Here is a 23,317-nt window from a genome sequence, read left to right as displayed (position 1 = left end):
AACTAATTTTCATGAAATTTAATTTTTATACTCATTTAATATTATTTTAAGTTTGAAAAGTAAATATAAACTTTTTTTTTTCTTAAAACACTTAAAATGAGTAACTATAAGAGCTCTTCATAAAATCTTTAACAAAACTCTTATATGTATACACAAATTTAAATTGCATAATCTTAGTAATAATAAACAAAATATAAACAATAAAATAAATTTAGAATTAAACCACATTTAAATTAAAAGTATTCTTTATATAATCTTATACCACCACTTATTTATGGTTCATTCGATCTTTATTTAAACTATAATTAAATATTTAATATAAAACTTTAAATAATTACTTAATGAACTTAATATTCTAGGTCAATGGAAGTTTTCTTCATCTCATTCATGTGGCCACATCAGTGGTAATGTGAAATGGGCACATGTATATATCTTGATTGGGTTTTGCTTCTGCAACCCCATGATTTTTAAATGCACTACCATGTTTATATTTTTAAATTTAAATTTATTTTTATATAATTTATTAAAAATTTAATAAAAATTAAAAAGAATTAAAAGAAATATATTTAAAATAACAAATATAAATAATATATAAGTAATCAAATTTAAAATAAATTATATGTCACTGGAATTCGATTTTCAAGAATATTCGTATTTTTTTTATTTTAAATTTGATTATTTATATATTATTTATATATGTTATTTTAAATATCATTTTTATAGTTCTTTTGTATTTTTATTACATTTTTAATAAATTATATAAAAATAAATTTAAATTTAAAAATAAAAAAATATATATAATTAAAAAAATTAAAATTTGATTAAAATTAAATATTTATATTTTAAACAAAATTAAAAAATTCAAATAAAATATAAAATAATATACATGAAATATATAAATAAAATAATTATAATAATATCAATAAAATAAGTAAAAGTAAAAATTAAATTAAAAAATAATTTAAATTAAAATAATAAAACTTTATATATATATATATATCATATTTTAAATTATTTAAAGTTTTATTATTTGAATTTAAATTATTTTTCAATCTTGTTTTTCAATTTTTTATTTAGTAATTTTATTATTTATTTTTTTATTTTTTAAAGTAATTTTTTTAAAAATTTAAATGTTCTATAATTTTGTATACGTATTTTAAAAAATTAAATTAAATAAAATATATAATATTTTTTATATACGGAAGTCAACTTCCGTAATGTCTTTTGACTTCCGGAAGTCTCGGTAATATTTTTGACTTCCGGAAGTCGATTTTCGGTGATGATTTCTAATTTCCGGAAGTCGACTTCTGGTGATACATTTTGACTTTTAAAAGTCTACATAATTTTGAGAGTGTGGTATCTGTGGAGTTTATTAAATGGTCAAAGAGTTTTATAGGAATTTAAAGAAAGTTTGGAGGTACAGGAAGAAAGATCCAATACTTTTTCCTTTTCTCTAATTTACACAAAAATATTTCATATTCATATAAGAAATATATAGTAGTTTCGATACTGATTATTGAAAGCATAATATTAATAAAATATCTTTGTACGAATATCAAAATCAAGAACAATATGTGATTAAATCATTTGTTTTTACAAGAAATCACCATATCAAATAACGTATGATAATTTTCATATAGGCATGTAGGAATTGATAAGTAAAGTGATATTCAATAAAAGAAAAAAAAATTACATATAAGAATCAAATTTAACTTTATTATAACTAGAAGTATATAGTTAAAGCTATGAAATTAAATGTATTGATAAACATTTGCACATAACTATTTCTAATTCATGTTTTCCCCTTGTTTGACCTGACGAGAAACTCTCATTTTTCACTTTTTTTATATAATACAATTTAACCAACACTATAAGAAAATCTTCTATTAATAATTAATTTTAGTGATAAAAAATTATTAATTATTATAATAATCAATTTAAATATTAATTTATAAAATAAAAAAAATTATGGATTACTAAAATATTCACTGTTATAAATAAAAAATATATATTTTATCTTTAAAATTTAGGTACACGATTTCGACTACCAAAAAAAATTAGTTTATAAATTGGTTTTTAAATATTAGCTACTAAGATTTTAGCTACAAAATGAATTAGTTTATAAATTAGTTTCTAGTTAATTAATGAACAATTTAACGATGAATTATAATTTTTTATTTATAATAATGATTATTTTAGTGATCAATAATTTTTTTTTAAATTGGTATTTAAATTTGTTATTATAATTGTTATTAAAATTCATTATTATTTAAGAATTTTAATTATAGTTCTGAAACTTTCAAAAATTGTTATAAATAATTTATTTGTTAATCTTAATGATTAAAGAACATGCAGAAGATAAAAATTAATAAAAGTATTATATTAAATTAAAGAGTTTACTTTGATGCATTATGATAAAATGGTATCTCAACCTTTAAATTAAGAGGTGAACCCACATAAAGTCCTTGTTTCTTTTAGAGGAAAACGATTTAAGAGTGGTGTCGAATTATTGTTTGATAGAAAATTAGGAAGAAATTTTGAATAAAATAAAAAGAATTGACCAACTCACTATTGGGTTGATGAACAAAAGACGAAACAACGAAATAAACAAAATTGGTTAACAATTATAACACATCACATTTTAATACCAAAATCATAAAAAAAAAAAAAGTTAGAAAGATAACTAGTAGTTTTAAGATTAAATGGACTTTTTTTTTGTAGTATTATAATAATTTTGCCAATCTCGTCGCATTATTTTGAATCTTTAATTTAATCTTATTTTTATATAAAAAAAGAGAGTTAATGTAGTTGTTGCTATTAAATTCATGATGACAATATTATAATAATGTTACATGATATTTATTGTATATATGTTATGTGTCATCTTCGTCAACAAAATTTTGATTACTAAAGTGTCATTTGTTGTTATTAGTATTATTGAGGAGTTGTTGTTATCAATTTGAAAAAAAAAATCATATTAATGTATACTAAAATCAAACAAAATTAAGAATATTTAAATCAGTGAGACAAAAAAAATCATCCTAATATTATTAAAAAGCATATTCAACCTAGTTCTGATTATCCTAGGTTATGAAACTTCCTATTCATAAAAAATATGACATTAATGTCACACAGTGATCATAAATCATTTAAGATTATTTTTTTCTTCTAAATTTCTTCTCTTAAAGGAGCTAAAACCGGTTATGAACATAATCTAGTTATGGAATCTGAATTATTAATCATTGCGTTTTAGAAATCATTATTCATGTAACATCAAATGCAAGCTGCAACAAAAGTCATACTTGTCACTTAGTTGTGAAGGTATGAAGCCATTTTTTTGTGGAAACATTTGTCACAATCTTAGAGGGAATTTAACACCAAAATGGGTTAAACACACAAAAAGAACAATGTAAAATTACTAAACTGATTTCAAGTATATGCGTGAAAGTTTGGATAAGTTACTCCGAATTATGTTTGAAAATGATGATGATATTTGAAAAAATGAAGTCTTTGTTGACTTGAAATTTGAAAGCTTGTGCACTTGCATTTGTGTAAGGAATAATCTGAGTTAGGTAGAACTTACTAATAATTGCTTAAAAATAATGGCTTGTTACACATCATTGAGGAAACTAATATATTATTATCATAGAAATTAATTGCTATCTGTCAAGGAAAAGAATAATCAGAGTTTCAGTTTCTACCTTCTGGCCACTAAAAAAGAAATATTATCCTTAAGAAACAGCACTTTGACACTGTCAATGAAACGAAGTTTTCATTTACTAATATGTTCTTAGAGGCTTCAACTAATCTCTTTTGAGTCCACACATGTCATTTGATTCTTTGCAATTTTGTCTAATTAGGCTGCTATATAATTTTCTTAAGATGCCACACTGCACTCTTTCACCAACAAATAAACCAGAAAAAACAGTGTTTAAACTTTTTTTATCAGATCTTCCGATTATTTGGTAAATTAATTATACCCTTTTACAATTACTTGAAAACTGATAATTGACTTAATAATTCAAGAAGTAGCATGCCAGCCAATAGCCAATTTATAATTCATAGGTAAAGTCAAATCCAATCTTCTTCACGTTACACGTTTTCTCTCTTCCTTTTTCTGCTCTTTTCTTTTTGTTTTCTTATTGCAGTTTAGGCAGGCCTATGATGCAAACTTAACCAACATTTTATTCCATTCTATCTGTTTCTTTCTTCTTCTTCTTCTTCTTCTTCCAATTTCTGTCTCTGTATCTTGTTTGGCAAGTAAAACAAGAGTGGCCTTATACTTCACAAACTTCAGAAATTTCATATATTTGACAGTATTCTCACAGACTTGAATTTCAATGGGGAAAGGAGGTGGTTGCTTTCCAAGCAAGACAAAGGCACCAGTTTCTGTATCAGAGAGAGATCCAGTTAGTGTTGAAAGTCCAATCCCAGCAAATGATCCAATTAGCACAAACCAAGAGGATCCAGCAACAGCAACAGTAACAACAGTAACAACAGCAACAGCAACACCTGAAGCAGTGAAAAAGCTGAAAGTTTTCATTGTGTTCTACTCAACTTATGGTCATGTGGAGTCATTGGCAAGGTCCTTGAAGAAAGGGGTTGATTCAATTGAAGGAGTTGAAGGGGTGTTGTACCGTGTGCTGGAGACACTTCCTGAGGAGGTTTTGCAACTCATGAAGGCACCTGAGAAAGATGAAACGGTGCCACTCATATCTGCTGAAAACTTGGTGGAGGCTGATGGCTTGCTCTTTGGATTTCCAACAAGGTATGGAAGCATGGCAGCACAGATGAAAGCGTTTTTCGATTCAACAGGTCAGTTGTGGAGAGAGCAGAAACTGGCAGGGGTGCCTGCAGGCTTCTTTGTCAGCACTGGCACACAGGGTGGAGGTCAAGAAACCACAGCGTAAGAAAAAAAAAACCCTTTATTTTCATCCATCATTGTTAGAAATTTCATATCCGACTAGAAATAAATTCAATTTACAATATATAAATAATCAGCTGCAATATATAAGTGAGTACAAATCTTGTTTGAAAATGCATAAATAGTAAACAATTTTTGGATTGCTTTGAATTTAACAAACCTTGTTTGAAAATGTTGATGTCTCTCTTAGAGACAATTGGTCGAATAGGTTGTGTGCAATAACTAGCAATTATAGTAATGTAGCACTGTTGGTATTTGAATGGTGACATAATGTTGTAAATGGTGAGCATAATGATTGGGAGACAGAAGAACAATGAGTAACATGGCTTTTTATGACTATTATTATAGTTGGACAGCAATCACACAGTTAGTCCACCATGGAATGCTCTATGTTCCTATTGGTTACACCTTTGGTGCTGGAATGTTCGAAATGGACTCAATCAGAGGTGGGTCTCCATATGGAGCTGGAGTTTTTGCTGGCGATGGCTCAAGGCAAGCTAGTCAAACAGAACATGACCTTGCAGAGTATCAAGGAAAACACATGGCCACAATAGTCAAGAAGTTAAGCCACTGAACTTGGCTTTTCAATTTCTCATTCAGTGTTAAGAGGGTTTTCAATTGTTGTGTTTATTGTTTGTTTCTACAAGATTAATTGTCACAAGACAGATGTTAAGAACAACATAGTTTCTGATGTTTTTTTAACACATTGTCTCTGATATTCATGAATTGTACACATTGTAAACTTGATGTTCGTGATTCTGTTATGTTTGATACATTTGTAATTGAGGTATTATTCTTGGTGGGGATTCAGAAATTGTCGATGTCTTTTTTTCAGAAATAGAGGGTACATGTTTTAACGAATTGCAGAAAGTGCTCCAATTAATTCCATGAAAAATGGAGGAATAGGATGTGACATTCAAAATCTATGTTGCGATTGGTATATAGGAATTGGTGACTTAATGGATTCAAACAAGAAATGGTGTGAAACTGGTTATTGACTAATCATTGAAAGGCTCTCTAATATGCTAGATATTAGAGAAAGTATTTTTTTTTTTCAAAGAATCGAGTTTTTCAAAGAATTGAGTTTTTCAAAGAAAAACAAAAGTATATTTTTTATTATTTAGAAAGCAGAAATTCATTTTTGTATAATCCGCACAATTTTAAAAATAAAATAATTTATTTTTTACTTTTTAACTTCTTTTTTTAAGCGGGTCAAAATGGTTCATTGATCTAACTTATAGTCAAATCGAAATTAAAAATCGCAACTTATTTAAAATATGAATTAACCAACACATTTTGTTAAGTGATTTATCAAGTCGGATCAACTACCCATCTTACCGGAAAAAATTAAATATTTGCATATATTATAAAGTAAAAAGAAACATTATTCTAATAAACAATTAAATGATTACGTAAATAATTTGTTTGTATTTTGATGAAAAAAATGTCAACATTTTATATATATATATAATGTTTTAATAATATATTAATAGAAATTGGGTTGATTTGTCTCCAGTTCAATTACACTAATATAAAATTTTGAGAAGGAAATAATTTTGTAGAAATGATGCTTTAGAAGATGAAAAATATAATACAGTTTTCTTAAATAGGAAGACTATACAAAATTATTAAATAGCAAATAATAATTTTTTTAAGGACCAAATATTATGAGATAAAAATAAAACAAAAAAATAATTATAAAAAATAACATCTTTTATATATAGAAATATATAGATAAATAAAATTATATATATATATATATATATATTAATAATTTAAAAACGAAAAAGATGGTTTTCTCAATTCCAGCACGTGTACAATGCAGGTGGGTGGTTCCCATTTTCAGACCGTAGAGTTTTCCTTATATGGGAGTGCAGGAAGAAAGTTATGGGGGTGGAGGCAGAATTTGGCTGTAGCGGCCCGAGTCCATTAAAATGGGGAAAATGATAATTTTGATTAATTAAGGGGCTGAGAAAGGTAATTTGTGAAAGATAGCGTAGAAGAAGAGGACCCTGTGAAAGTCTGAGATTGACTCGCAGTAGAGAGAGGTGTGGCAGTGTTGTTGGTAGCAATGTCGAAGCTCATCTTCATCTTCCTCTTCCTCGCTTTCATTCCTCTTCTCTGCACTTCCTTCACCCCAGAGCGACCCTCAGATCGGCGCGTTCTCGTTTTACTCGATGACTTCGCCGTCAAATCCTCACACTCTCTCTTCTTCAACTCCCTCAAATCTCGAGGCTTCGATCTCCATTTCCACCTTGCCGATGACCCCAAAATTGCGCTTCAGAGATACGGCCAGTATCTCTACGATGCCCTAATTCTATTTTCCCCCACCGTTGAACGTGAGTTTTCCACTCCGCACCCCTCCTTGCAATGAGTTTTCATTTTTTTCTGAAAGCCTTTGAGATCTTGATTTGTGTTGCCATTTTGCAAGTGGGTCTCGAGGATGTGCGGGTTTTTGTCTTGTCTTGTTTCGAAGTTTTTATGTTTAGCTAGCTGAAACGAAGGTTTTTAATAGGTTTTGGAGGATCCGTTGACGCTGCAGCAATTTTGGATTTTGTTGATTCGGGTCATGATTTGATTGTTGCTGCTGATACCAATGCATCTGATTTAATCAGGGAAATCGCCACCGAGTGTGGAGTGGACTTCGACGAGGTGCTTGCAATCAATTTGATTTTATTAGCTGAATTGATTTTTTGTACATGGTTTTCCTTCCAGTGTGGTTGTCGTGTTCCATTCCTGTGCTGTACTACGTTCCTTATATTTGCTTAGTTGTTGTTATTTGTGTGTTTATTTTGGTATTTTCAACTCAAACGATAAGAATGGAAATCCAAAACGAAATTAAGAAGAAATTTTCTGAGTTCGAGGCCTGGAGGAACCTCTAGAAAGGAGTGGGAGAGTAATAGATTTTCTAAATATTCTTTGCCTGCAACCTTCTTACCATCCATTAACATATATGCCAAACTTCACTCACACAAACATAACGGTTTCTGACAGAATATCAAAATAACAAACATAATGAAATAGGAGAAAATAAAAAAATTACAATGCATGAATTAATGAACAAACCATCTCAACCATGAGGGCGCATAGTCGTTCTCTTAGGCCTCTGATCCTCAGTAAGATCAGTAGCCTCACTCCCCACTCATGTACCTTGACCAGTTGGGCCTGAATTGCTACTAATGGTGCTGTAATTTCCTTAGGTGTTATTTGTATGTTATGTTGGCGCATTAAACTTTGAAGCCCTACACTTTGCTTCTGTATTTTTTCTAGGATCCGGCTGCCATGGTTGTGGATCATTCTGGATATGCAGCATCTGCTACTGAAGGGGATCATACATTGATTGCTAGTGATGATTTTATCAAGTCTGACGTGATATTGGGAAGCAAAAAGATTGAGGCAAGTGAATTGTTAAATTTGTTAAGAACTCTGTTCTGCACGATGAATGTCTGAAGCACTTATGTTTGCACTATTGTTTGTGGTCATAAAGTTCGTGTTTTTTTTTTCCTTTGCCGTTTTTGTCCTTTTTCTGAATGGGGTGAGGTTTGTATGTTACTGGCAAATGCTTCTTGCACACTGCAGTGTTCTTTTCTGAATTTTCTCACTACATATGACAGGCTCCAATACTTTTCCAAGGGATTGGGCATTCACTAAATCCTACCAATAGGCTGGTAATATTTATTTATCACGGTTCACATGTTGGCATTAGCCATATTGCATTTATAAGTTTACATTTAGTTTGGTTACACTTTTTCTTGTGTTTCAATCCAGGTGTTGAAAGCTCTCTCTGCATCTCCTTCAGCCTTTTCTGCTAACCCTAAATCTAAACTGACAAGTCCTCCATCACTCACTGGATCTTCGATCTCTTTAGTTTCAGTTATACAGGTATATTATTTCATCCTCCACTTTTATTTCTTGTGTGTGTGTGTGTGTGTGTTATTTACTACCCTCATTTGTTTATTTCTGGTTGTCTTTTAACATACCCTAGCTCTTATGGATTTGAAAAACACAAGCAAGGCCTGATTCTTGATGTTATTTTCATTCCTTTAATTGCTATTACCCTTTTGGTAGTACAATTTACAGTAGTTATACACAACAAGGTAGTTTCAAAATATCCGTTGTTAGGTTTACAGAATAAAATAACCTGTTTCATTAAATGTGCTGAAAACATTTTGCTCTTCGTTGCATGTTTTGTGGACTTTAATTGGGAATCCATGCAGTAATTACTCACATATTCTGTTCTTTTTCTTTATGGTAGGCAAGAAATAATGCCCGGATATTGGTATCTGGCTCATTAAGCATGTTCAGCAACCGGTAGGGAAGCTCACTAGTCTATCAGGGTTGTTTTGTACTTACTAATATGTAAGATCTGAAGCTCATTTTTCTGTAAACTGGAACTTCTGCAGATTTTTCAGGTCAGGTGTGCAGAAGGCTGGGAGTCCAACCAAGTGAGTAAAGAATTTTAAGCCTTTTCTTACTCTCTGTTTTCTGTCAATTTTCACTGCTTTACTAGCTGCCTTCTCTCTTAATATGACCAATATATGGTTTCTATCAGCGATATTGCATAATGAGCAGACATGAAAAAAAAAAATAACAGACATTTCTGCTAAGAAATACTTGCTAACTCTTTTTTGTTTTTGGAATAACAGACATGAAAAGTCAGGTAATGAGCAGTTCTTCACTGAACTTAGCAAATGGGTTTTCCATGAAAGAGGTCACCTCAAGGTAAGAAACAAAAATCTAGAAGACAATTTTATTGTCATTGTTCATTTATTTGATATTTGACATTTCATTTAGCATCATTACTAATTAATATGTTTACGTTTCATGTTTTGATATATAGGCATTGCAGTTGCAACATCACAAAGTTGGGGAATCTAGTGAACCATCCATCTATAGGATCAATGATGATTTGGTGATTAAAATGTTCCAATTTTGATATATTGTTCGTCATGGTTTCTCAAATTATTACATTTCTTTCTGTTGCCACCACTCATTTGTCCAATCTTGTTGTAAAGGAATTCTCTGTTGAAATTTTCGAGTGGTCTGGGACATCTTGGGAGCCTTACGTAGCTGATGATGTTCAAGTGCAATTTTACATGATGAGCCCCTATGTCTTGAAGACTTTATCGACTAATGGGAAGGTGCTTCTAAATTTCCTAATGGCCACACTCTTATATTTTTCTCTGATAAACCCTTATGTAAAGTTCACTGGATTGTCTGATCTCTTTCAGGGCCGTTATTTCACATCATTTAAGGTTCCAGATGTCTATGGTGTTTTCCAATTTAAAGTTGAGTACGAAAAACTAGGATATACAAGCTTATCTCTATCAAAGCAGGTAATTGCTGGTGCTCTAAATTATTCTTTTGTATTTCTAAGCCATTTTACCAAAACCCCCTTTTCTGCATCATTTAGATTCACTTGTGTTTTACATCTTTGCATGCCTCCATATATAAAAACTTTACAAACACAGTAACACCTGCACCTTTGTGTGTTTAAGAATATCTCTTTCTAATGACTATCTAATTAAAGTTACCTTTATGGTACGTAGTTTTTCCTAGCGTATACAGTTCAAGCAGTCGTATTTCAGAATTAATTGCCAAATTAGAGTTCCTTCCTACTAAATCAGTTTGAATGCTAATCTTTGGCATCAGTTGTGAAACTTCTTCGCTGGAGTAAATACATTATAATAAACAGTCATGTAAACAGTGTTTATAAAGAATGTTGAATTTTCCATGTAGATTCCTGTTCGTCCCTTCAGACACAATGAATATGAAAGATTTATACCAGCAGCTTATCCCTATTATGGAGCAGCATTTTCGATGGTAAGGATCTCTCTCCTATTATTTCTTCTCGTTGGATTAAGTTAATCTACAAATTGGGAAATATAGTTCAATAATCAGCTAACTTTAACTTGAAGTTTGTGTAGTAACTGAGGTGGTTCGGTCTAAACCACCTAATAATTCCCTTCAAAATAGAAATAGGAGAGTTTACCTTTTTCTTCTAATGACTGAACTGCTTTTAGAAACAGTTCTGGTGAAATATGGTTAGCCCTTCTGTTAATGTCCCTTTGTAATTTTCAGTTGTGAAGTTGTCATTATGCCTATGCATGTTCTGTTCTATCTCTAAATGGCTTTTAGGTAATGAAACCTTTTGATTTTGTTCCAGATGGCAGGTTTCTTCGTCTTCACTGCCGTTCATCTATACAACAAGTAGATGTGAAGCTTTGGTTGAAGATACTGTAGTCTGTAGTACGGGCTTGGACCTATTTTGAGATCGAAAATTTTGATTAGGCAATGATATAAACGTATGGTTTCTAATTTATGATAGATGCGTTACTTTCTTAAATCCTACGGGCCTTGCATTCTAACATCATACTGTTTTTATTTTACAGTAAGCATCATTCGTGATATTTAACTGTAAAGATTGGCCTATTTGTCTAGCCATCTTTTATATGAGATCTAAGGATTAGCTTTAAAATAATCGTTGTTTACACTGTTTGAAAGGATGTTATAACCAAGTTAAGTTTATGGATTTTGTGGACAATGGTTACTTGGAGTAATTAACATAGTAAAGGTGGAAATATGAGTTATACACAGGTCATAGTAGCACTAGGGAAAAAAATTTAAATAAATCCATATTTGAAAAAGTAGTAAGGTATCTGGTTTATTTTTTCATGCTTATAATGGATTTTTTGCGGGGCCATGTTGTAGTCATGATTTAAGATTTGATATATTTGAATTTGAATCAAGATGGGGTCGACTTAAATTTGATCTGTAATTAATCTCGGGGTGATTTATCTAGTGACTACTATATTTCTTTGGTCACTCTTCCAATGTGATGCAAAAAAAAAGAGATTACGTGGGGTGCAAAAAGTTTTCAATTTAATTTATACTTCAATTTTTTTTTTCATCATTTGCTTAATGTTGAGAGATGATAATAACTAATTAAAAGTGTTAAAAGGTCGTGTTGCCAACATTCTTTGTAGTTGAAAAAAAGCTTCCAAATTTAAAAGAAATTTGTATTTTCTTTTCATGTCATTTATGGTCAAAGATTTTTTTTTTCATGTTTTCTTGTAATAAATAGTTATGTTATTATTTCTTGTCATTTATTATGATAAATGAATGAGTAAAATATTTAAAAAATATTACACATAAGGGTATGTAATAAGAAAAAATTATTATAGATGTATTTTAAATTTAAAAAGAATATATAAGAATTTTTTTCCCAAAAGTGAAGAAACTAAAACAGAACAAAATAATAGTAATAAGCAAAAAAACACTTATTTTATGAGAAGCAGTGCTAGAAAGAAATGGATCCAGATTGAAATTGAGGGTTTTGAGCATTCAAAATAAACAAATTTTGATAAAATTAAAATATTTTTAAATTTAATATATTCTAATGTATGAAAACTGGTGTAGTTTAAAGTTCCAGAGAGACATTACCAATAACCTTACCTAAAATTACAATAATAAGGAGATAGATCTTTCCTTATACAAGTTATTTATTTATTATAATTTTAAAAAATAAGTATTCACTTAATATAAACTAATATTGAAAATAACTTTTGATAACTTCAATTTATGCTTTAATCTTTTATTATAAAATAAAAAAATAACTTCAATTTATGCTTTAGTATCACATGTTACATAGTATTTTATGTAAGAAAAATATTTATTACTTATCTTGAATTAATTTTTCCAAACATAACTTTATATTTCTTCCATCGAGAATAAAATTATAAGTATTTTATGAAAGAACAATATTTATTACTTTTCTTGAATTAATTTTTCCAAACATAACTTTATATTTCTTCCATCAAGAATAAAGCTCCCTAGCCATCTGTTCCAATTAAAACCAGATATCTCAGTCTAATACTTCATCTAAGTCTATGAACAACAATTATATAACTAAACAAAAAGGTATATTGAAAGTGGTAAGAAACACAACTTTATGTAGAAAATAAGAATCTGTCATTTGATCCTATGCACTTATTCAAAAAAAATCATCAACTATTTCTTAAACACTGCAATTTAGAAAATCTAATTTAAAAACTCTGAAATAGTTTATTAAAAAGTTTAAGAAAAGTGTGTAATTGAAATGATGAATAATAGTATTTGAATGTGAATGATTTGAGTGGAAAGTATATGGTAAAGTTACTAGTAAACGCCTTGATGTAAGAATCAGAAATAGGCATTTATCAGCGAAACTTCCAAGATTCAATTTGGGCCTCCCATGAATCAGAATAAGCACTTCACACTGAAGCTTATCTGGGATTATGAAGGCCTATACCAGACACAAATGCAAATCAGAATCTTAAAAGAAAAACGTGAAGAAACACGAAACACAACCTTCGTAGCTGCTACAGAGTTTAATGAGCGAAGAAGATAAAGACATTAGGGTTTTTCTGCGACTTAGGCTTCTCTCGATAGATATATATAGAGTTGCCAAGCTGAACCCATAATCGTTGGGCCCAAGAAAGCAAAAGCATAGAGGTAACCCGGCCCAAAATATTTGTTCCGTTAGAAATAGAGAGAGGAAAAAAAACATTATAGTTATTTTCTCATGTTTTAAAAATAAAGAGAACGAAAGATTTTTTTTTTTGAACAAAAATTATGATTCTTTTATTCATTTAACTACATATTTAACTCCAAATAAATTACTAAATTTTATTTTTATTTCTAATACTTTTCAAATATTTTTTAGTTTCAAAAGGACTATTTAAAATATTTAAATAAAAAAAATAATAAAGTAAAAAAGTTATCAAAAAAAGCTTTTTTTTTCTTAATTATTGAATTAAGCACATAATTTGATAATTTTGTAGAGTTTAAAAATATATTCTTCAAATCTTAATTCAAATTGTAAAATTTTCTCTTTTTTTTTTCATGTTTTGTGTTTATTTAAACACTTATTATTGTATTTGACTGTTTGGAACCTTCTAGTACTCCCACGTTCTCACCCAACTTGTGACATTTTTTAAGTGAAACTCCAAGGCTGAATGTTAGCCAAATTACTAGGTATCTGTCAAATTATATAATTTTAAATTACTTCAAATCATGTAGTTGATTTGCGTACAAATGTGTTTTATCATAAGTAGTTTTAAAACCAATACCCAATTAAATGGTAAAATAAATAATTGAAAAGATCAATAATTACCAACTATTTACATTTGCTTAAACATAATGGTCTTTCATAAAATAAATATAAAAATGTATCCACGTTTCCATTATTTTTTTTTTCCTTTCTACTTTTCATTGTTTTTCTTATATCAATTATCATGCAAAATTATTTGAAAATCTTACTTTACTGAATTAATTGGTTCTCTCAATTATTTTTGCAACATAAATTATGTTTCGTGTCGATTTTTTTTTAAAGCAATATAATAAGTAATAACTTATTATTTCAATCATTTAATAATCGACCCATAAAGTTTGCATAAATAGTAAACATAACTTATTTTGTGAATTATTTAGTAATCAACCCAACAAGTTAATTAGTGAATTTAGTTTTAGAACCGATAAGATAAACCTTATTTAACAAGTATAATAAAATTTACATAATAAAATTTACATAAGGACAATGATATTTTGACTATTAAATTTTGACAACTTTTTTTTATAACATGAGGTGTCATCTTTTAAGTAATTTTGAAATATTGAAAATGAAAAAATAAAATAATGAAAAATCACTTAAAAGATGTCACCTAAAATTATAAAAGAAAGTTGTCAAAATTTAATAATGAAAAAAAAATCATTTTTTTATTTTATTTTATGGGTGCGTTTGTGGTCACTTGGTCGGGAATGTTTTCAAGAGATATCCTTTTCATTCTTTTATCTGGTAATCAGTCACATAATATGGTTAGTAGGAGTTTTTTTAGTTTATATTTAATTATTCGTTTTATTTTGTATTAATTTTGTATTCAATTAAATTAAAATTAATTTGTTAGGGTAAAAAAAATGAAAAGCTCTTTCAAAGAGGACGATCGACAAGTACATTAACAAGAAGAAACCAAAATAAGATGTACACATAAACTAAAGAAACAGCGAAACAAGCAAATCACATCATTACAACAACACCAACAGCAACAAACAAAAACAGATAACATTAGAAAGCATAAAAAGAAAACATAAACAAGAGTACATAAGAAAGTGTCTCTAACAGTGGAAGGAGTCGACAAGCTTGCACTTAACAGGGAGTTGCATGCATTTGTTGGGATCAACACCATAGATAGAGAGCAACCCCGAATCCTTGTAGCGGCAGAAGCACTTAAGATCAGCTTTTCCGATGGCTGAGCAGCAATCAGAGGTTGGATCACCAGGGTTCTCCCCACTCACACTTCCCAAGCATGCTTTCAACCCATCTTTCGGCATGCCACAGAACGAGTAATATTGCGCATTCGCTTCCATCATCACAGTGCCCAACACCATCATCACCACCATCAAAACCTTCGTCTTCTTGCATGCCTCCATTATCCTATTTTCTCTGCTGAATCTGATTCACTCTTGTGTTTTGCACTGCATTGTGATTTCAAGTGTGAGAGTTGTTATATAGAGAGAGTATAGAAGTCCCGTGACATAGTGTGTGCTGGCTGATTCGCAATACCATGGGAGTATATGGGGCCACCTATCACGGGCATGCAACTCTTTGTTTTTCTTGCTTTGCTTCCATGGGAATAACTCCATGTTCGCACTGTTCTAGGTGGTTTTTGCTTTTTTTAATGTAGTATAATAATATGTAACATAGTCACATGTGAAGTGGAGTGTGAATACACTTGGATTTCCATGAGAGAAGAAGCTTCACACTGGACATAGCGTACTACAAAATATTATCTCCAACCACGTTATCTTAACTCAGATAAAAGGAGAAACTAGTTAAATTTATGCCAAATGAGTGTAGAGAATTTTTGTAAACAAGACAAAACAGAATTATTTATATTGTTATTCCATTTTTTTAAAAGATAATATTTTATTAGGGGAACACAGTAAACAAATATAAATGGGTGATATTACGTTCACACCCGTCAAATCAATAACATTTACTTTACAATCTTAAATAATAATTTTCATTATACTTATATTTATTTTTTAATTTAAAATCTTAATATATAGTGGCGTTTTTCTTTATCGGCAAAAACATTATTTATATTTATTTATTTATTTGTGTGTGTAGAAATAATATAAAAGTAGTCAAACCTAATTGGTAGCGGAACATAAACTATGAGTGTATATATAAATATAATTTGATTTAAATACTCTACCTTTCATATTACGTTATCCCTTTCGTCGTAAGGATTATAGTGAGTTTCCTCCAAACGAAAACATAAATGAATCAAAAAATCAGCAATATCAAGTAATAAGATAATTTCAAAACTATATTAATAATAAATAAATAAATAAGATAATAGACGGCATGTAATTTAAATTGAGCAGCCAAGCTTATAATTAACTAAACCAAATGATCCACATGTTTGGGATGTGAGTGCCTAACTTACATTATTTTTTAGGTGACAATGAATTTAGTATGGTTTTTGATATAGTTAGAGTGATAATTGCTTTGTCTTTCCATAAATAATGATAATAATGAATTGATCAGCACATTCCGTTACACTACCAAAGTGAAACGGCACGAGAGTTTAGATTGACGTGACCACAAATATAACACATGCAATTATCACAACCGTCAACATCCATATATAACGACAGTTAATTTCAAATATTCCAACATGTAATATTTAATTATCTCCAAATTTATCAGATAGTAGTACGGTACGACCCATTCAAGTGAAATCACAACGATTTAAATGCGTAACATGCAAACAATGTCCAAAACAAATAATGATGTGTAGTTTTTAGTATTGGTCGAGGTAGATTAATTACGTGTGAGAAATGAAGAAAAAAGTTAGTTAAAACGAAACGAAAAGAAGAGTTGGGTGAAGTAATCGACATGTGCATGGGATAATATATAATGTTTGTTGGGTTTGATTTGATGAAAATAAGGTTGGAACAATGTAAGAAGGTGGGAAGTGATGGGAGATGATAGAAAAGAATGACAAGTTGCGAAGAAAATGTGTTGCTTCAAAGCATTTAGATTGAATTATACACATTTTTCTAAGTTTTAAACCTACATACAAAGCATCTAGTGCATATTTCAAAACGTGGGGTCATAGTCAGCAAATAGAATTAGCAAAGTCAGCAACAAACCATCCAGTTCAATCAGTTTCAACTCATGGGTGGTGAAAGTGAAAACCAGTGAATTCGCAACACGTGTCAGAAGAACGAGGTCCTAGATTTCATTGGTTCAACTCAGGATCTTGTTGTTGGCTTCATTGTTAACTTAACTCACTGCAAAAACGATGATGTTGGACAAGTTCAGTGATCGCACTAGATCGTCTAAAATCTTATAATTATCTCATAAATATTATATTAATTTCGTGCGTGAGACTAGAAATTAGTAGATGGTTCATTAGTAGTCTAATAACGGGTGGAACCAAATATCTAAAAAAGTTCGTTAAAATATACTATAACTTGGTGGTTAGGATAAGCTTTAACTTGGCTAAAATTACATGTTAGAAATGAGTTTTAAGTCTAACTCAACCCCACAAAACTAACTTGTAAGATCTAGTCGATGTGAGACTTCCAACAATAATGATGATGAAAATAATGTCTTAGTGATCATAGTTATGGGTGTTTAGTTGAAACAAGTTTTTTAAAGTTATGAAATCATTTTTCTATTAGGATAAAGATTACGTGTGAATTTTATTTTTATGAAGGAATATCTAATGCTTAACACTTTCTGACCGAGAAAGTGAAAGAAACGTGGTGGATATATAATAATAATAATGGTATATGTTTGTATTCGAATTGGTTTTCTGTATTAGGTGAAAACAATAATTTCTCCAATCATGTTTTTGCTTGGAAAAGTAGAAAACTATGAAAAAAATTCCAACTAGCTAGATAGATTTAGAAAAAAAATAAAAATATTATCTGTTCAATGTTTTGTGGCTTATTATCATCACAAGATAAAAACAAAACAAAACAAAAGAAAACATCCAAATTTGCATAAATTTATAGTTTGATCTATGTTGAGTTTGATATTGCATCTAAAGTGATTCAAAATAAAGTAAACACTACTTTTGTCCAAAAATCAAACCAAACTACACCATAAATTACATTTTATGAGTTTTATAACTTCTTTTAATTATTTTCTTATATAGCATCGCAAATTACGACTTAGTTTGTGTCTGGCTTAGAGTTAGAATTTTCTATTGATTTTATTCTGTTGTTTTTTTTACTGTACTTTCAAAATATATTAATGACTATTAATTTAAAATTTTAAAATATATTAAATTATTTTTAAAATATTAAAATTGTGTATTTTTAATATTTAGAAGAGAATAGAAGACACAACAAAACTCAACTGAGAAACTGATTACTTCTAGTTTATCTTTTGGAGAAATGTAACGTGCGTTTATAGGAAAAAACTAATTATTGCATTTATTATCAGTAAATTCGTGCAGAGAAAAAAAAAGAAACAAAGATATTTTATATAAACACGAATGCAAAAATGGTGGTATGTTTTGCGGGCGCTACGTAAAGTGGTAACGTTTTTGGAGCAACTCGTAGGTTAGTTTATATATGTGTATACTCTTCTACAACTATAACTTTAAAGCTATGTTCATAATTATAGTATTTTTGTTTTCTAGTTAATGCAAAAATATTCAAATTTTCTTCCACAAGCCCCGGGAAATCATGTTTAGGAGCCTTACAAGTATAATCAATTAATTATGCCAAAAATCAAACTACATTTTTTTTAATCTCATCCACAGTTATTATTAGTCACCTTATTTTTACAAAACTTAAATGCTTATAAAATATTTTTAGTTCGGATCTCCATTAAAAATTTTACAAAACTAGTTAGAAATAACTCACTTTAGTTGAAAACAAAAAGTAACCGGAATATTTAATAAATATTTAAAAATAAAAATAGAATAGTTACAAAAAATAGAAGTTAATATTTAAGAAAAAAACCACTTCAAATGGCGTTGATAGTTATCACAAAAAATTGTTAAACAGTTTCTAGTTAGATTAAACAAACCTCTTAAATAATAAAAGTAAAGTTGAAAACTAACCAAATAACCTGATAAAAATATTATATCTAAATATATTTTCCATTTCTTTTTCATATTTCAACGTAAATGAAAAGTAACGCTGTTTTAACCTAAACTTATCCTGTAAGCTAGTAGAAAAGCAAACAATAATAAATATGATAATAAAAATAATAGATATAGTGAAATTATTAATAGTTTCTATTATTCTAAATTATTAATATCCACCATTTTTAACTATTTTTTCTCATCATACTATACGCGTATCATATTTATTTGTATGTTCCTTTAAATTATATCTATCTAGATGTGATATTTAGAAACTCATAAATTATAAGATTTAAATAAAAATTGGATTTTTTTATTCATCTTTTCTCCTTTTTATCTTTCTGGTGATGCAGAGATGTTCAATAATAATTTCACCCCTACATCTTTTCCTTGTTGAGTAAACACTTATACAATTTTACTGTCTTGGTCCTTTATTCCTATCAATGAAATAACACGTCGAAAAATAAAATAAAATAAAAAAAAATATTAATAAAATGTTTGTAAGGATGAAAGAGAGTGTGCTTTTATGTTACTTTTCCATTCTAAATGAAATATGAAACCAAAAAGGTTTTCGTTAAAATAATTTGAGTAGAGAAATTTGGCCGCCCCACCGCGTTTGGAGACAACCTTTGGAACTTGTTGAGCAAACAACCTTAGTCGGTTGTTCAGTAAATGTGTGGTGTTAAGGTGAAGCTAGCTCTTCTGCTTCTTCACCTTCGCTAAGTTGCTTCTGAAGCCTTCTCTCGTCGCCAATCTTGGTTGCTTTGCGCGTTAAAATTGTGTACTCTGTGGTGTAAATGGGAAGAAGGGGGACACAGAACAAAAAGGGTCCAGTTTCAAGAGAGAGAGAGAGAAGAAGGGTCATTTCCTTGCTTGCAGCGTTTTCCATCTTTTAACACCTCATTTTCCTAATGCGTGCAAGCCATTCTAAAATCTCAACCCACCCACATTTCTTCGTTCTTAATCGCTTTACTTGTCTTTAAGATTCTGCATTCCCTCCTCCACCTCAATTTCATTGATTCATCATCTTCCTTTTCCTCTCTCTCCCCACACACAACACAAAAATCAAAATCCAACCTTTTTGCTCCATCGCCTTTCATTGTCCTTGTCCCAGATTCCCTTACTTCAATCGTTTTCAAAGGCGTGAACTTTTTTCCAAATCTCCATTTGGGTCTGTTTCTATTTGCTTATTCGCTTTGTATAGTCTTTTTGGAGTGACTGGAATGATATTTATGTTTCTGATAGCAGTTCTTTTAAATCACATTTCTTTTCTGTGAAAACTGGACCGAAAAATAGTAAATTTGGTTATGAATCATGATTCACTTGTTTGCTTGGTAAGGAATTAATCGCACACGATTCTGACTTCTGAGTTCTGACTTGTTTTGGTTATTAGATCGTTTGAATGGGGAGTCACATGAGCAAGAAGATGCCTGAAACTTCTACTGTTGGCCTCGGCACCGAATTGTTGCACTACAAAACCGAGTTGAGTTCTTATGAGGCTGCTTGCAAGCTTGATTCTGATTTGCAGTTCTTTGACACCACACTTCAAGCTAGAACAAATGAGGTTATCAATACCCTTGCTGCTGGTGTTGAAGTTCGAGCTCTTTCATTTGATTCTCTAAAACAGGTCACAGAGTGTCTTCTGGAGATGAACCAGGAAGTTGTGAAGGTAATCTTGGACTGCAAGAAAGACATATGGAAAAGTCAAGAACTGTTTGAACTGGTTGAGGAATACTTTGAGAACAGTCTGCAAACGTTAGACTTCTGCACTGCATTGGAAAAGTGCCTCAAACGTTCTCGTGACAGTCAGCTGCTAATCCTTGTGGCTCTTCAACAGTTTGAGGAGGAATCAGGGTTGGGTGACAACCGTTACGTGAGAACATTGCAAGAATTTAAGAATTTCAAGGCAGCTGGTGATCCTTTCACTGAAGAATTCTTCAAGATATTTCAATCTGTTTACAGGCACCAGATAGTGATGTTTGAGAAGTTGCAACTGAGGAAGAACAAGCTTGATAAGAAGCTCAAATACATCAAGTCTTGGAGGAAGGTTTCGAGTATGATCTTTGTGGCTACTTTTGCTGCAGTCTTGATATGCTCCGTTGTTGCAGCAGCTATAGCAGCACCACCTGTTGCAGCTGCAATAGCTGCTGCTACATCGATCCCAATAGGGTCAATGGGAAAGTGGATGGACTCTCTCTGGAAGAACTATGAAAATGCATTGAAGGGGCAGAAGGAAGTGATTAGTTCAATGCAGGCTGGAACATATGTTGCTATAAAGGACTTGGACAGCATTAGGGTTCTCATTGACAGGCTTGAAATTGAGATTGAATCTCTGTTGCAGAATGTGGATTTTGCCATTGAAGAAGGAGCTGTGAAAGTTGCAATAGAGGAGATCAAGAAAAAGCTTGGAGTGTTCATGAAGAATGTTGAAGATTTGGGAGTTCAAGCTGATATGTGCAGCCGTGACATTAGGAGAGCAAGGACAGTGGTCCTGCAGAGGATCATAAAGCATCCCCACAACTGAACAAAGTCTCATGTCATGTCTAATCTGCTAGTAGAAACTGATAGATGGAGAATATACACCTTCTCCTATAATAAATTTTCTAGATTCATAGGTTCATGTTAAAGGAATAATTTACCTGGCATATTTGATATGCCTTGATTCTTGCATCCATTCTTTAATTCATGTCATAATAGTGCACTGATGTAAATATTTATTCTTTGTTCATTTTATGACTTGATTTGGTTCTTAGTTTGCTGAAATGTGAAACTCAATTTCGAGTCTTTATATTCACAAATCAATTCAACAACCGAGACAAATATCTACTAGGTTCATACTGCAACCAAACGTTAAGCTGCAAACAAACAAATACTTGCATGCTAAGTTTGACGTGAGCTTAACCGAACCTGTGATCAGTTTTACTCTGTCAGAGAACTTGTTCTTGGAATAATCTCCCAAACAGTATCTTTTCATTATCACTATGATAATGATATACTTGTTTTTTCTTTCGTCCTTTACTTAAGGTAATCTTGCTAGATTATGGTAAGAACGCCATGTTAGAGTTTTGTAAGAGCAATAAACTCTCTCTTCCCAGATAATTATATATGTTAGAATTGTTAGTTAAATTAAAACAACGAAACTTGTGTTAGTCTATACATGCATTACGTAATGCATGGATACTTGTGTTAGTCTATAGTATAATTAAGTTTATATTAAGACGTCTTAATGAATAAATTTTGTTCAAATGCACTTTGACCGTGTGAAAAAAATATAACTGGTTGTAAAATTTATTCTTTGACCTTTTTTTTAGTAATGTTTAAATGTCTAACCTTTTTCTGTAAACTATTAATTATCTCGAGGATAAATCCGAAAATATTTATTGACATATTTAGCAAATAATATACAATTGTACATATTATTTATGATAATAATTCTTATTAAGATCAGTTGAGTTTCTCCTCTAAGGGAATAATTATTGCCAAATGTGAGTAAACTTTGACCCTAAGGAACTCTTGAAACGTGATTTGGGGGCGGTATCTTATAAGTCATAACTTCCTTTAATTCTCGTGCGTAAAAGAAAATACCAAGTTGGAACTAACACGGAAGTGCTGAAATAAGGATTACAGAAACTGAAAATGGCTACCAAATTTGGGTTGCATCGTTTTTTTTTTTTTTTTTCTTTTAAATTTGTTGCGTTTCAATTTGGTACTTCAATAGAAGAAAATGGTAGTTTCCACTCACTTTATCTGAAATTCTCTTCAATAGTTCTTAACGTTAGTCCAATAACGTTACAAACGTTCAACATCTTTGGTACGTACAACTCAAGTTGATATCAACTTAATACTGCTATGAAGTTTCTGTAATTATTTTTGAAAATTACCAAAAACATCAAGGTGATTTCAAATAAAAGTTTACAAAATTAGATAAGTTGTGATAAGATAACGACTTCAATGTAGAAATATCATGATAAAATGACATAACTACATAACTTTGTTTCAGGGAACATGGGAACATCAATTATCCTGTGACGGATACCAAATAAACAAGTCACAATATCGTGGCGCTTTGATTACTGTTACGCTATTAAGTAGAAAAATTACACCCTAACTAATAATTATAACTTTTAATCTTTTAATCTAATGATAAGTGTTTGATCCAACAATTGGTATAAGAACCAACAGACAATTGCTATGCGAGATAAGAGTTGCGCTAACTAATAACTATAACTTTTGACATAATGAT

The 23,317-nt window shown here is 30.2% G+C and overlaps 4 protein-coding genes and 1 non-coding gene across 5 annotated transcripts; 3 read left to right on the top strand and 2 right to left on the bottom strand.

Moving 5' to 3' along the window:
- The first annotated feature begins 4,072 nt into the window (after window positions 1–4,072).
- Window positions 4,073–5,756, top strand: LOC114168298 (probable NAD(P)H dehydrogenase (quinone) FQR1-like 2). The gene is made up of 2 exons (XM_028053054.1): window positions 4,073–4,906; window positions 5,273–5,756. The coding sequence occupies exons 1-2, from the start codon at window positions 4,341–4,343 to the stop codon at window positions 5,496–5,498; spliced, it is 792 nt and encodes a 263-aa protein (XP_027908855.1). The 5' UTR covers window positions 4,073–4,340; the 3' UTR covers window positions 5,499–5,756.
- Window positions 5,757–6,929: 1,173 nt separating this feature from the next.
- Window positions 6,930–11,452, top strand: LOC114169999 (dolichyl-diphosphooligosaccharide--protein glycosyltransferase 48 kDa subunit). Its single transcript, XM_028055450.1, has 13 exons — window positions 6,930–7,263; window positions 7,440–7,576; window positions 8,195–8,320; window positions 8,539–8,592; window positions 8,693–8,806; window positions 9,180–9,235; window positions 9,328–9,369; window positions 9,571–9,646; window positions 9,765–9,836; window positions 9,940–10,065; window positions 10,156–10,260; window positions 10,664–10,747; window positions 11,091–11,452. The coding sequence occupies exons 1-13, from the start codon at window positions 6,996–6,998 to the stop codon at window positions 11,136–11,138; spliced, it is 1,308 nt and encodes a 435-aa protein (XP_027911251.1). The 5' UTR covers window positions 6,930–6,995; the 3' UTR covers window positions 11,139–11,452.
- Window positions 11,453–13,063: 1,611 nt separating this feature from the next.
- On the bottom strand, window positions 13,064–13,199 carry LOC114170960. Its single transcript, XR_003601310.1, has one exon. It is a non-coding gene; the product is annotated as a small nucleolar RNA snoR83 (small nucleolar RNA).
- Window positions 13,200–14,889: 1,690 nt separating this feature from the next.
- LOC114168913 (putative lipid-transfer protein DIR1) lies at window positions 14,890–15,457 on the bottom strand. Its single transcript, XM_028053886.1, has one exon. The coding sequence runs from the start codon at window positions 15,389–15,391 to the stop codon at window positions 15,077–15,079; it is 315 nt and encodes a 104-aa protein (XP_027909687.1). The 5' UTR covers window positions 15,392–15,457; the 3' UTR covers window positions 14,890–15,076.
- Window positions 15,458–19,757: 4,300 nt separating this feature from the next.
- On the top strand, window positions 19,758–21,802 carry LOC114168954 (UPF0496 protein At4g34320-like). Its single transcript, XM_028053948.1, has 2 exons — window positions 19,758–20,245; window positions 20,468–21,802. Exon 2 carries the CDS (start codon window positions 20,477–20,479, stop codon window positions 21,596–21,598), a length of 1,122 nt encoding a protein of 373 aa, XP_027909749.1. The 5' UTR covers window positions 19,758–20,245; window positions 20,468–20,476; the 3' UTR covers window positions 21,599–21,802.
- Window positions 21,803–23,317: the final 1,515 nt, after the last annotated feature.

Source organism: Vigna unguiculata, chromosome 11, assembly GCF_004118075.2.
Source record: "Vigna unguiculata cultivar IT97K-499-35 chromosome 11, ASM411807v1, whole genome shotgun sequence".
In the NCBI taxonomy this organism is placed as follows: Eukaryota; Viridiplantae; Streptophyta; class Magnoliopsida; order Fabales; family Fabaceae; genus Vigna; species Vigna unguiculata.
This window is presented reverse-complemented; position numbering and strand designations above follow the sequence as displayed.